The 15,344-nt window shown below is 41.7% G+C and overlaps 1 protein-coding gene across 1 annotated transcript; it reads left to right on the top strand.

Moving 5' to 3' along the window:
- The first annotated feature begins 4,761 nt into the window (after positions 1-4,761).
- On the top strand, positions 4,762-15,055 carry fkbp1ab (FKBP prolyl isomerase 1Ab). Its single transcript, XM_079742490.1, has 4 exons — positions 4,762-4,860; positions 4,952-4,999; positions 6,524-6,636; positions 12,787-15,055. Exons 1-4 carry the CDS (start codon positions 4,824-4,826, stop codon positions 12,913-12,915), a joined length of 327 nt encoding a protein of 108 aa, XP_079598616.1. The 5' UTR covers positions 4,762-4,823; the 3' UTR covers positions 12,916-15,055.
- The last annotated feature ends 289 nt before the right edge of the window (positions 15,056-15,344 follow it).

Genomic DNA, 15,344 nt, shown 5'->3' with positions numbered 1-15,344 from the left:
TTGCACACATGAAAGAGCGTCGGGCCAAGTTGCTGTATAAATGAAGGTCTGATAGCTTGCTTGATGACTTCTCATAAGTTGTTTGTTTATGTTTGTTTGTTTGTTGCCGACTTGCATTCTGTATAGGCCTGGCTTTTGATTTCCTCCTCGCCTTCTCCTCTCATGATCCTTAGCAGTGGGTTCACTATTGTACTGGTCAAAGATGACGAGGGTCTCATTAACTCCAGCTGCAGTATAGGCATTGGAGAGGCGTGTATTGATGCTTGAGGCAATGTCCTTAATCATACCTGCCACTGGCCAGACAATGTGATAGAGCAACCGACTTCCATCAACTAGAACAACATTGGGAAGTGGAGCATTTTCATCAGGTACTCCCAATCTTTTGACAAGGACAGACTTGTCACCCTTCCTCAGGCAACCAAATTCATCAATGAGTGATGGTGGAACTGGACTGAGCTCATGATCAAAAACATCTTTCAACTCTATGCCACGCTGCTGCCCCACGACTAAGAGTCGAGCAAAGAGGGCCTCCATGTCGTAGATAGGCTTGCCTTTCACAGTTAAAGCTTTCTTCATCACCTCCATGGTTGTTATTCTCTTACCAATGGGGCTATGGAAGCCTTCAGGAAGAGAATTTGCAAAATCTTTGCTCTGCTGTTCACCAATGTGAAGAGCATTCTGCACGTTCACCGAGTCTGGTGCCACTTGTCCATTCACGATGTTGTAAAGAATTTGCTGGTTCTCTTTTAACGGATGAGAATGTTGCTGGAACTCCTCCATGATTTTATTGCGATCTCCTCTATCAATTTCTTGTCTTCTCTCACCTTCCTCCTTATGTTTCCATCTACTCTGCTTCACATTTCCATTCACATGAACATTTTCCTCCTCCTCTGAATTTTCTGGAATGTCCTGATTTACATACATTTCTTCCACTGTCTGGGAAAGGTGGGAGCAAATGGGAAACGGAATTGATCCACACTGCAACTTGCACTTCATTGGTTGAGATGCCTTTCAGTCCACCTTGTTCTTTCCCTTGTTTAATGTAGGTCTGCTCACCAAACTGGTCAGCAGGTACAGCAGTTCCACCATCAGAATGGCGACAGACGTGAGCCTCTGCTAAGAGGTCCTCCTTGGCATCATGTGGAAGGTTCTGCGCCATCCTTAGGTACCAAGTGATATACCGCCCATAATTATGGTGCCCCGCAGCAAAGAAGTACGGGATCATCTGCCCGAGACAGTGCTGCTGTAGGAGGAAGTCTCCCTGTCTCTCTGCACGAAGGAAATTAAGTGCAATGGAGGTGGGACGAATCAGGCAGTCCACCCAAAGTCTGCCTGTAGGGTGTTCACGTGCCTTGTCCAGATATTCTGTGATAGCAGCATCAGTCTGTGGTCCATCTTGCAGAAGATCTTGCAGGAGTACAGCCATAAGCATCCGATATGTAAGCAGTGCATTTGTCCAGGATTTTCCATTGAGAATGTTGGCGATGCCACCAAATGCCACGGCAAGCAGTTGTTCCATGACAGAACCCTTCATCAAGAATCCAATGCAGTCAAGGAATGACATCAGAGTTTGCATCATTCCAGGATGGATGGTGACAGACTTCCATCGCATTGGGTCACTCCATTGGATTAGACACGCCACAATGTAGAGCTGCAGGTCCACTGTGATGTGTGCATACTTCATGCCAAAGCTCTTCAGTGATCTCTCAAGGTAGACTAGGGTTGTGAGCACGGTATCCGGGTGTGAAGGTGGAGAATCGATAAGGGGCCCAAACACTACAATAGTTTTAGGCTTGTTGGTAGTTTGTGATTTTCTGTCTTTGTATGCGTTATAGCCAGCCCAGTCCACTGGATTTGAGTGGAAGAAGAGCTGTGATAGCCAAGCAGCATCTCTTTTCTTTGCTTGTGTCAAGCTGGCGGCAACCTGGTGCGCTTCTTCTGGAGAAAGAATCTTCACGGTAAGTGCTGGTGGTTTCAACTTAGGGGGACCAGTGTAGTGCTCCAGTTGTAGAGACTGGTGAGTGAGTCGTAAAGACCTATTCTCAGACCACTTTAGCCTTGGGATATTCAGCTGCATCACTCCAATGTTTCTGGTCATGATGGTGCCGGCTGCTGGATGTTGCGTTAACTCAGAAACCATGGCATGTGTGCTCTTGGTTCCATTCGGACTTGCGATGTAGAGGTCATAGTTGTCTGCCCAGCTGAATAAGGGGCCCAACTCAGTAGTCAGACCAAGATTTTTGTGATAATCAGCAGGGTTCTTTGAAACAAACTGAGCTGCAGATTTGCGGAAGCGTACAACTACATCATATTTGGTTACAAGGCCATGATCATTGAGGGTCTCAATCAATGTACAACTACCGTACTTATGGTGGAGCTTCACGGCGAGTCCTAGTGTTGTCTGATTGTGTGTTTGGATCCTTAGGAATGCATTCATCTCCACATAATAGACATCTTATAATAGACACGTCTCTTTTAAACTCAAATTGTTGAGTCTGTGACTTGAGTGGCCTATGACCAGGATTATTTGACTCAGACACCTTCCTCTTCTTCACACCACTGTTCCTTGATTTGGACGTATAATTGCAATAACAGTTTTTATGTGCATGAATGGAAACACGGTCTCCCTCAAAAGCAACACGAGATGCTAAGATTGTGTGTAGGTCATCTCCCTTCTCTTTGCTTCGAGAGATAATTGTGTTGATGCCTGAGATTTTGAAAACTTGACGTTGACCTTTACCATTACATGGTGCGAAGAGGCAGTTTCCCGTTTTGCCGTCCATACGGACCCTGAATAAGAAAAAGAAGCCAAAAGGAGTTGTTAATATTGTGTCAGTGTGCTTCTAGGTTATACAAGCAAAAGATGACCTAGCATCAAGGAGTTTAAAGATGTTGCATGAATATGAAGCTATTCATATGCATGCTATACAATAGGGCTGTGCAATTAATCCAATTTTGATCACGATTTCGATTCTTGGGTCTCCAAATTAATAAAATCGAGTTGGAACGATTCTTTTGGAATGTTCCGTGAGGTTCTATGAGTTTTTGTGGAAAAAAACAAAAAAAACGTTTTTTTTTTAAATGCTGAATAAATGGATTTTATTTTCAAACTCAAAAATAATCGTTTGAAGAATCGTGATTTCAATCTTGACCAAAAAAATCGTGATTCTCATTTTTTCCAAAATCGAGCAGCCCTACTATACAAGCAAATGATAAGAAACATTAGCTTGCTCTAATGAAACACTTAATGTATCCACTACATTTAGTAATGTATTCATTCATTTATAGATAACTTTTCTGGGTTCTTGTGTCTAATGGCTGTGTTAGCGCTGCAAGAAAAATGGTTATGGGGATAGCTAGCTAACAAGCAAGTAAACAGAGCAACCAAGTACATTGAAGGATGCTGGCAGTCATACTAATTTGTCAGATAGCTGTTTTAAGCTAATGGCAGTTCATTTTACCAACATACTGTAGATACAGATTCTTAACAGTTACATACCTTTATCCTGCACTCTTTATCCGCATGTAGTTTGTAGTTCAACTCCAGATGGAAATGTCGATGTTAGAGGTATTTTCATTCAAAGTGGGAGAGTAGTGATCAAGTGGAGAGTACGATAGCAAGTGACCGTGAAATTCAGTATCTGGACTAAATAGATGAATGAAAAGTAAAAGCTTCTTATCTTATACCATAGCCTGATCAATAAAACAATAACTCGTATCGTAAAATCGTATCAATTAGAGACTGGACCACCGAATCTAGCAATGGTCTAATGTGTCAATACTGTAAATCCTCACAAGGTTCCTTAAAGGTTTTCCCCAACTCAGTCCCCCTTGGAAAAATAATTTTGAGCCTGGCTTTATCACACATTGGATTTTGTGTGTATGCAAATTAGAGCATATTTAACGAGATAGGGCCTCATTTGCATATGTAAACATTAAAATACAAAAAACATGCAATACATTTCTTTCTCATCTTAATATAGGTAATCAACTCAGAAAGTTTCATGGTGATATCTATTTATTTATTTTTTTTACCCTATTCACCTGTAGTGTCTCGCCTTAATTTCCTATTTATGCTAATTATGCTAATTGCCCAAAGTGCAACTTTTAGCAACCAAGTTGAATTCCATCCACTAGCTCTATAGATGACATTTCTGCAATAAAACTTTAGGGTACTCAACATTTCTGGGTTTACTATTGGGCCTATGGGGATTACGACTAGACATAGGCTATTCTAATTAGCCCGACATCATATGACGAGTGTTGCGGATGGCACTTCAAAAGCGTGCACTAACATTAGGCGATTCGTTTATTTTTAAGTCTTACTCACAATTAGTTTAGTGAACATGTTTTAATGTAGCTCAAAATATACATGTTAAAAATATATATAAATTGTGGACGCTACTGGTAGAATCAAAGATAGGGGTGACGTGTGTGACAGACCAATCAGAATGGAGGCGGGCGTGTCTTTTCGGGGTATATTGGCGTGGCCATAGTAGGGTTCGTAAATTCCTTTAATAGGTCCATGGTAAATTCACCCCCGGTCGACTTGCAGGTCACGTGGTAGTCGCTGAGGACGTACGACACCCGTCCTGGGAGACGTTCCCATTTCCTTTGCTGCCAGTGTTGCCAGATTGGGCCAGATATCCGACCCAATCTGGCAACCCTGTCTGAAGCGCGCAGCAGTCAGGGTCGCCAGATTGGGCCGGAAATCTGTCCCAATCTGGCAACGCCGATTGCTACGTGAAGTGGCGTCCCCCAGACAGCTGAGTGCTCTGCTGGACAGTAGGAGACGGGTTCAGCCTGGCCAACGGAGACCGAACATGGGAGTCGAGATCGAGACCATCACCCCCGGCGACGGTACTCTTGGTTCATTTGCACCTTCGTTGATTTTCGCTGCAGAAACCCGTCGTGCTCGATTCCCGTGATCTCAAACTCTTTATCTCCACAGGAAGGACTTTCCCGAAGAAAGGACAGACGTGTGTTGTGCATTATGTTGGTGAGTTTCATCAGCAGTGGGCTGTAGGCCTAACGATCAATAATACCAATAGTATTGATGAATTATTCTGCTCCCCAAGGCCTTACTTCTCCAAGACAAATTCAGGTTCGCCCTTGGTTTAAATTTCAATTTTCCTTTTGTATTTTTCTATTCTATATATATTCATAACAGTGAATCAACGGCTGCAGTAGGCAAGATTAAAAAAAAAATACTAATTATTCCCTACCGGAGGTCTAAAGCCAGAGTGGTCTGACACTTCTGGGCTCATGGATTTGGGAAATGCGATCTAATTGATTAAGCAACGATCCGAGGTTCACTGTGGAGCAGATCCAGCAGACAGGACCACAGACACCAGGTTAAATCCTGTCTGGTTCTCTCTGCTCTTCTGCTTTAGCTGAGGAGATTGGTGATTTAGGTAGATGGGATTTTAGTCTGAGCGGAGGTTATAGTATTATCAATTAAAGCTCGATGCGAACCATTAATCTAATTGTAGCCTTGGATGTTGAAGCTGTTTATTAGGCTTCTGTAAGTAGAGGACGGCCGTCAACTGTAATGCAAGCCCATCGGTTTACCATTATGTAACTTGAAATAATCCAAGGATTTCCTTCGGTGCAGATCTGATTCAATCATTCTTGTTATATCTCTTCTAAAGGAGATCAGAAAATCAGGTATTTAAAAATAACATGTATTAAAGTATTTTGTTTTAATAAAATATGTGACAATACAATAATCGGGAAACGTATTTATAGCCATTAATAGACACTACATTTTAAATAAAAGGTGTATTTGTTTGAAATGATTTGAAAAAGAAAAGTTTGCTGCTTTATGCAAAGAAAGCAGCATTTCTTGCGAACTTGTTCATGCCATTTTCCAGCCTGGCACACGTCATCAAATACCCCACTTTGGACTTGTATAAATGGCCTACACACTCACACATACTCGTTATAGTTTAGGAACATCATACCATCATGCCAGACAGCTATAGCTTGTGCAGACCATAAATAACATTTCTGCATGCTTAGAATGGCTTTCCTGCTGATAGCAGCAGGCTAATGATATTGTTGTAAATACTGGTAGACTACCATTCTGTGAACTGATGATTGGTGAGCCCCTATTTCTCTTGAGCTGTCAGAGCTCTGCCCAGCCCTGCAGACAGCCCTGCAGACAGCTGCAGCGGCTATTTCTGCAATCGTTGGAATCCCCCTTATTGGTGCTCTCAATATACACACAGCAGGGAAGATGGCCGACCTAAAAGCAGAGCACATTACTGGATTTAGTTAATTCATTGTTAAGAACGATATTCACCCAGTTATGCAACATGTTTCTGTAAGACTGAATTTTCTACTGGAATGGACCTGTCAAACACTTTTGTAACAAATGTATTGGGTATTGTAATGCTTCATGGCTTAATCTCTGCCTTTTAGATCGTACAGTTTACCATAAACCAGCAGAATGATGGCGAACATTGGCAGTTGCTTTGCTCTAAGATTCTTGCTCTAATCCTTTCGCTGTCTCCCACTTAAGGTTCCCTCACAGATGGCCGTAAGTTCGACTCCTCTCGCGACAGAGACAAGCCTTTTAGGTTCAAGATTGGCAAACAGGAAGTGATCAGAGGCTGGGAAGAGGGTGTTGTGCAGGTGAGTCTTACAATAGGGTCTGGTTTAGACCTGGTGTCTGAGGCCAACCGCAGTCTCAGAAAGGAAGCTACTTCACAGAAAGGAAATTACATCACAATGTACTGCATCAGTCTTTTGAGTTTCTATTAAATGTATTGTCCTGCGAACATATGTGGACAGTTTTTTATTAAAACACATAAGCCTACTAAGCCCTTCAAACAATATAAATTCAAAAAAGATGTTAACTTGTTTACTTTGGGAATTTTTACTCTTTTAATCATGATACGCTACAGTACAGTTGAGGAGTGGTTGTGACAGGCTGACCATTAAAAACGTATATCTATCGTATAACTGTCATATCTATTGACAGTTATACATTATAGAGTTATAAATAATATTTCAAATGACTGTTTAGCAGCTTCCATAGATGTGTGATTGGTTTGTCCAGCTAGGGCTGGACGATTTGGCCAAAAATGTCTATCACAAGATATTTTTTAATGTCAGTCGATACGATAATTATTAAAATATCCGCGAATGAGTTTGTTAAAGGGATATTTTGAGGTTGTGACTGAAGCCTGAAATACTTATTTTTCAATAATCATCGCCTGTCCAGCCCGCTGGGCCAAAAAGTCCAGGATGCGTGGGACTGGATAAGAGATGTCAGTTTCGGTTGATTTCGATAGACTGAGGGCGCACTCACACTAGGCAAAATTGCCCTGTACCGTACTCAAGTAGGATTGCCTCCCCCTCCCCGCTGTGCAGCTGGCCTGTGCTCCCATAGGCTATCTCAACTGGGCCTGAGTACGGTTGCCTCTTGTACATACCACATCGTTATACGTCATCACCATGCGTCCGATGCTTAGAACAACAATGGAGAACAACACAGAGAACCCAATTGGCACTTTACTGACTTTGTTGCTTATTATGAGCCGTTCTACTCAGGTACAGCCCTCTCTCACTGACCGTGTTTACACTGCCAAATATGCTGTTTTATGCACGCCTTTTTCTCGGCATGGTCCGCGTGTTTACACCGCTCAAGGTAAATTGCCTGCTTAAGCTAGCACCCCAATTTACCCTCCCGGACACTGCACACATTGGCGGTTTATTGGGTTTCTTTCTGTTGTAAATGCAACGGCTCCGCGGTTCCAGGCATAGATATATATAGAACACTAGATGTCTTACGGCGGCGTCTAGAACGGCGGCCATCTTACAACTGAAATCTTGAAGGATATACAAACGGTTTGGTTTCTTACTAACGTTATTAACATGGTTATGATCTTGTACCTATTTTAGAACATTATTCTATTTTTTTAGAACCTAACATAATTAGCCATAAGTATGCAGTGTCATAATTACATCTTTGACGTTTATAAAAAGCAAACCGTTTGAAAATCGGTTGAAAATTTAACATTTTATGGTTATTTAAAAAGTACATGTATCACTACCAACACAATGTTATGGGTGAGCAGCTGACTGTGGCAAGATGGCCGCCAACGCGGACGTTCGACTCCATTGGCCAGCAGTGTACAGGTGTGGCTACGCTGGCTCCACAGAGGCAACGCAGCGATACCAATATGAGCAGTTCTAACTGGAGGGAAAGTGAAATCCACGAGCTGCTGATCACGTGAGAGAAGGTGATGCAGTCATATTAAACAAAGACGTTGACAGATGGTGCGATCTACGAGAGAGGCACAGAGGAACTGTCCTTACGAGGCTTTTTTGTCAGGATAAAAATCAGCAAAATAAAGAATATTTTTTCTTTTTAGCACGTAATAGTTAATCGCGTTTTTAGCTTATATATGAACTTATTCTTGCATGCGGTTGTCTTCATTCATAAAAAAATAAAAACATTCGGGAGTATCCAAATTATTCTAAGGAGGTCTAGACTCCGTGCGCAGCCCCGCCTTCTCCAGTGAACCAAGAAAGCCTGCGCCGTGACGAACGGGGAACACTCAACTTTGCTATCGCACCAACGTGAACCAACTTGTGAACCGCTTGCCGCCATGTTTATTGTTTAATGGGGTAGAATGTTTTTCATTTGAATGTTTTGTTTTGTGAATGCCTTGCCTTTTATAATATTTTCTGTTTGCTTTACTGAAGTTTAGAGCTGCATGCGTTAAGTCACAGTAGCTCTCGATGGCATGACCTACTCAGGCTCAAGGTACCAAGCTGGCTCTTTCAATCCCTCACCCTCTACCACACTGTTTGGCAGAATGTCTCAAACATTCGGCCCACCAACTGGGTGATGGCCTCGGTTCCGGTGCGCTGTACACTTTCTCCCCTCGGCTTGCAGTGACATGAACTTTTGGAATGAATTAACTAATCGTTTTACCTCAGACTGCTAGCTAGCAAAGCCCTGGATATGCAACGTGTATATGCAAATTAACCGATAGACTGACGTGTGTAACCTGTCAAAAAAACCCTCCGGATTTAGACGATTAACAGTTAACTGTTGACATCCCTAGACTGGATACAGGCCTGGGCTAGTGGAGTGTTGACACGGCGCTGTCAACGCACCTAGCCGGTAGCCACTGCCTTTCTTCGGCAACACGTGTAGGGGGGAAGCTTGGCTGTTTGACCAGCGGACGAGGCCTAAGCGCTCCATTTTCCTGAACTCGGCCTTCGTGATAGCATGTGCTTGTTCAAGTCGCCGGGCGGGACAGGCGACCTGTTCTTTGAAATTGGTGTTCCACCCTGACTTTGGCACAGCAGTGACTAAACCTGGGCATGGTGCGGTCAGGGAACTCCCCAATAGTCACTGATCAATGTCGTCGTGGACAATCCACTGAAGAAGCTGGGGAGAGAAACGCAATCTTTGTAGACGACGAGGTGTCGGTTCTGTATGTCCACCAGGAGGCCTTTGGTGCAATCCGCAGGGGGCTCACCGCTTTCGCCATGATGAAATTGGAGGTGGACAGTCGCCTGTGGAAGCACAATTTGCCATTCCCCAAAGGTTTGAATCTTGCTACCATTGGCAGCCTCCCGTGACGGCTCATTTCCTCCTCGCCAGATATCGATTGGGGAAGCGGGCAGAATGCTCACTTGGGCACCTGTGTCGCAAAGGAAACGCCGTCCAGACATGGTTTCGGACATTTTAAAAACTAGTCTGAACAGGCTGGCTTTCACAGCTGTTCCTGAATGCCGGCACCGTGTTTCATGCTGAAGCTGCATGGCAAGTGGCACCTCCTTCGTCCTGAACTAGTTGTGGAAAAATACGGCAGATCCATGCCGTGGTCGCTGGAATTGACCTTTTGGCGGGCAGTGAACTTGTCCACTGGCACAACCGAAGTGGCAACCGGAATGGGCGCAGGGCACTCAAGTAGCGGAGTGAAACCCATCGGGCTCTCTGGCTCATGCCCGATATACTGTCATGTGGCTGTGTTTGCCAAGGTTAACCTGACTGATGTGGGCCTTTGCTGTAGGATAAGCTTCTTGAAAATGAAACATGGCCAACATGTGGTCCATTAATCCCGTTGGCTTCGACTCACTGAGTCCTGGCAATGACAGCAGCTGACGGGCATAGTCAGATTCAGCTAAACCCATCATCGCAAGGAGGTTCGTTTTCAAGTATGATCCTCAGTTGGATCCTCCAATAAAAGTATGATCCGTATCCTGGTGGAACTGCCCACTGCAGTGATTTAGTGTCGTCTGCAATGATTTTTCGTAATGTGAACTGGGCCTCAGCCTGTGCAATCCAGGCGGCGGAATGCTGCTCTCAAAACTCAGCATTACCTCTAGGAGTCTCCATGGCAAAGGAAACTTGTGGAAAATATCAATCATAACTATAATATACAAATTATATTAACCTTGTTTATATAATTGCTATTCACATAAAAGGAACTGTATACATTCTCCCTGCGTCTTAAGATACATCCCTTCTTCTCTCTAACTGGGAGAGGTTAAGATAGTTCACATTTGCATTCCCACTGGAGCCACTGTCTGATACCAAGACCATGCCAATCAACTGACCTCTTTGTTGTGTAGATTCCTTTAACTGTCTTGCAGCCTTGCTTGCAGACTTGCAAGCAAGGCCACACCCCCTTAGTGTTTTGCAATTAACTTGGACTCTGCCACCAATACTAAACTATCCACGATGGTCACTCCCACTTACCTTTTTTACCTGTGTATTCCCTACCCACAATGCAAACGTTTCCCTATAAGAATCTTGTTCACCCATTGTCTGACTTTATGTATCCTTGGTAACTTTGCTGACTGTACTTTCCCATGATCATGCTCTAATATTAAATCAAATATTTCAGTGGCCGACGTGTCCTAAAAATAAGTTTCTCTTCATCAGAAACCAACCACAAAAAGAAAAATTGAAACATGTGTGACTCAATCGTGGCAGGGTTGTACGGCTCTGGAAAAGACAACATGGCAGCCATCCGTCTCTCTTCCATCTTCACAGCTGCTCAGTAAACAGAGGAATACTAAAATGCAAACGTTAGATGGTAAAGAAAATTCTTCCAGTTGGAGTCTTCCGGTCTGAACTCCGGCTTACGTCTTTGGCCTCCACAGCGTGATGTCGAGTTGAATGAATGGTTGAACTGGCGTTTCAGTGTGAACCTGCGTCACCGTGTCCTGCATTTTACTCCTAGATTAGTGTTTTTAGGTTCTGACGGTCACAGCAATGGATCTTGTGTATAGAAAGTCCATGACCTTTGATGTAGTTCTGTGATGTAACTTCCCTGCTTGAGACTGCAGGTCGGCTGCAGTGGACCTCTGACCGTGGGTTGCAACCAGACCCCTCTCAAGTTGTATGCCCTGTCCCAATAGAGTCTCTCCCGCCCCCACTCTGGAGCAAATCCTTGAAGTAGTGTGTCCTTACAGTCGCTCCTCCTGGCCGGGGAAAAATGTAATTGAATGACTCGTTTTGAGCATGCACACTAGCTTCAAGAGCGGTGGTGCTGTGTATCTAGTTCTTATAACGCAGGAAATTATTGAGAGGGTTGCCAACATTTTGAGTGCTGCACAATGTTTGAGTACTTAAAGGGGACATCTCATACCACTAGGTGTGAGTGTGATTAGCCATTACAAGCAGGTTTGAAAATGTGCAGCATTGTGACATCACAGGTTGGCGTGTCCATCTATCCGTCACACATCTAGATGGACACGCCAACCTGTGATGTCACAATGCTGCACATTTTCAAACCTGCTTGTAATGGCTAATCACACTCACACCTGTTGGTATGAGATGTCCCCTTTAACTCGGAAGATTGTATTTATTAGGTGCAAATACTTAATTTATAAAAGGCTCAGAGTAACTGAACTGATTGGCAAGAGTAATTGATTGGTTGATTGACATTCCTGGTGATTCTACCTGTTTGTAACAAACATTGTGCGGTGGCCCTGTGGAGCTTGTGGAGTTATGGTGGTTTCATTTTTGCGTCCGTGATTTATTTGCAAGTTCCCACTTAAAGTTGTTACTGTCCTTTGGCTGCCCATTGATTGGTTGTTTTGTTTTCCATTGATTGCAATTGGGAGTTTGGTTGCATGCGTGGCCGTGAATGTCTGCGGCATGTTTATTGTGACGATAAGTTACATATATATATATTTTTTTTGTCATTTATATTATGATACATTTATTTACGATCAAGCATTTATAGACTTACTTGATTTATATACTTAGTAGACATCAGTGGGGGTAATATTAGTAAGTAGTGTTTATTTGTTTTATCTGGTCCGCTGTGGTGTCTAATTATATTGTATTGCTACCAATACCATTACTGTATTTGTTGTTACAGAACCACAACTATCGCATAAAAACGTGAAGCACAGTCCACTTTCTCCTGCAGTCCATGTGGATTTTATTATATATGTGTTTTGATTGACACATGCTGCTCAGCATAAACAAGCCCTGATATACTATAGCTCTTCAGAACACTTATTAAATGACCTCAACCTTATCAGTGTATTATAATAATACATTTGTAGAATAATTCAGTTCTATCAATCCAGACTTCATACATAGGACTTTGCATTTCTAGGTATTCATGCCAAATGTATTTTTGAGTACTGTCTGGAACATTTGATACCGACCTACAATGGCACAACTAGCACTTCTTGTTTATAGGATTAAAGTAAGAACTATAATACATCTTCCAAAAATACGAACACCGTTTGCATCATGGTGATCTTAAACAGACTTCCCTCCTCCTCCCTATATTACAGATGAGTGTTGGTCAGAGGGCCAAATTGACCTGCACTCCGGATTTTGCCTACGGAAACAAGGGTCATCCTGGGATCATCCCACCTAACGCAACTCTCATTTTTGATGTTGAGCTGCTGAGCCTGGAATGAAACAAATCAACTGCCTGTATCATTATGTAAGAAATAAGAATCATGTTGTTGCCCTTTTTAAGATTACAGGCATTCCTTTTCTCAACATTTTTTTGTTTGTAGTGAAGCCATTAGACCTAGATTTTAATATTTGAAAAAAAAACGTGCAGGACAAAGAAGTGATGCTTTAAGATTATTTATTTTTTGTAATTGCATAACATGATGTAACCATACATTAGTAACTCAAGGTTACACAACTGTTGAATGCCTAACTTATAAATCATTTATATCATGTGAATGGGTAAAGTTTACATGACTGCAGCTTTGATATGATAATAAAAGTGTGGCAATAGATTCTTAAATATAAAGGATTACATTTCTGAAGCAAGGCATCACCATGAATTAATGATCTTATTTAGATGTGATATAATGAGTAAGTATTAATAAATCTCATGACTCGGAGCACCAACAGCACTCCTTCCCCAGAATGAGGATCCTCTGATCAAGAATAGTCCCTTTTTAGCTATGAATCGCTCCCTAGTCAATCAGCCTGTAACCCTCTTTTTAATGGGTCTATTTATTTTAAGGGCATTATGTTGTATTTTGTGGACTAGTGTCTACTTTGCCTACAAGTTTGCCCAATTGTCCATTTAAAATAGATTTCCTCTTTGAAAACAATAAATATTTTTTATCTAAATGTGTTATGTGTCCATAGGACTAGCAATTGAACATTCACATGCAAATTACATATTTGTGTTCAGTGGCAGAGTAATACAGTTGATTAAAAGGAAAAACATTGTAGATGTGAGAATGCATACATTTTACGTATAAATATTCTTTATCACATCAGAATATCTAATTTATGGCTGACCTTTGCCTAACAGTCTTTTTTTAAGCAGTTGACTTCCTAACTGGATGAATTAAGGAAGAGCTCAGTCTGCACTGATTCTGTACATTTAGTCGACAGTTCAACTGTTCAATATTTTATCAATCAATTTGTCATTATTTTTCATCCTATCGCATAAACGTATGGATCTTACCCTGACAGACCTTCATGTTGTTAATTTTAGATATTTGGTAATCTGTTTTTATATTTGTGCTATAGTTGCTTTTGTAAAATGTCGGTTGTGTGTGGTTATGATGAGAGAAACCAATGAATTTCTGGCAGCGACATTCATTAGAGGGTAAGTGGTATTACAGAGGCCAGATGCTCATTATAATAACGAAGTGAAAAGAAAATACACTAGAGAATACGAAAAGCACATTTTTACTATGAAGCTGAAGAGCAGTAAAATACAACTTGAAATTAGTAAATACTAGAGACGGGACAGTTCAATTATTAATTTATTTACCTGTGAAGTAATTGGAGACGCCATTGGTTTGGTACAGGATATTTATTAACATGACCCGTCCTTTTTAGGGATGCCGTTTTCTTTAACATTTCAACATTTAAAATTGCATATTTACTATAAGAAAGAAGGGATTCCATTAAGAACCAGTAATAGTTCTAAATAGGAATGACTTGTGTTGCTGTGTTTGAAAATGATTGCCAGACATATGGTCAGTACTTCACAAGTGTTGCACGATATAGACAATGCCTAGTCTAGACATGTTTAAAGCTTTGCATTTGACTTGCATGGATCCTATTACCATTTTATCCAGTCATCTCTTTTAGACCTAATTTAAATCCATACACGAGTAGTTGAGCACAGAAAGCTGTGACGCACATACAATCAGGAGAGAGGGGAGAGAAATCCTTTCAACGGTGACCTCCCTTTAAACTTGTTTTGTGCATGTTTTTAAGATGCCAACTTTATATCTCTGAGAATTGAAATGTGACTAACCTGTGATAACTGTACATTTTCTTTTTATCAGTATCATACCACACTGCCTGAATAAATCTTGTTTAAATAGGAATATTCCTTAGGCATCATAATGGTTTTATATGACAGATTAAGAGCTTCAAATTAAGACAACGGATATGCTGGCCTGACTGGAAATACTGTACTTGGCTGCTGGTGTGTTTTTGAATTAGTTTGGAAGTGGCAACTATCCATGCACTGTAGAATGTCATGTGCAAATTAGTCACATAGCCTACTGGATGCAGGCTGAGCCAATGAGACATTTAAAATGTGCTGTTGCAATAAAATGCTCCACCTGACTTGAAAATGTTGGCATGTTCTTCATATTCATATTCGTCAATATACTGAACATAAAGAAACCCCGAAGTAAATGTTAAAAAAACATGTTTGTTTTTGAATGTCTAACATAGCTTGAAAGTATTTATATGCCTAGCACTGCAAAATACCGCTTTGCCTAAAAGGAGCAAACAGAATTCAAACGGATGTCAATATAGATACGGCCAGCTCGTGTAGAAGTTGGTATGATATGAGTGACAGATGAAAGCCCTTGGTGGGGCGTTTGGTACGGTATGTGTTACTGATGGAGAA

The sequence above is a fragment of the Pollachius pollachius genome (genome assembly GCF_949987615.1).
Source record: "Pollachius pollachius genome assembly, chromosome: 8".
Taxonomy (NCBI): Eukaryota; Metazoa; Chordata; class Actinopteri; order Gadiformes; family Gadidae; genus Pollachius; species Pollachius pollachius.
The sequence above is the reverse complement of the archived record's forward strand: the minus strand, read 5'-3'. Positions and strand labels throughout refer to the sequence as shown.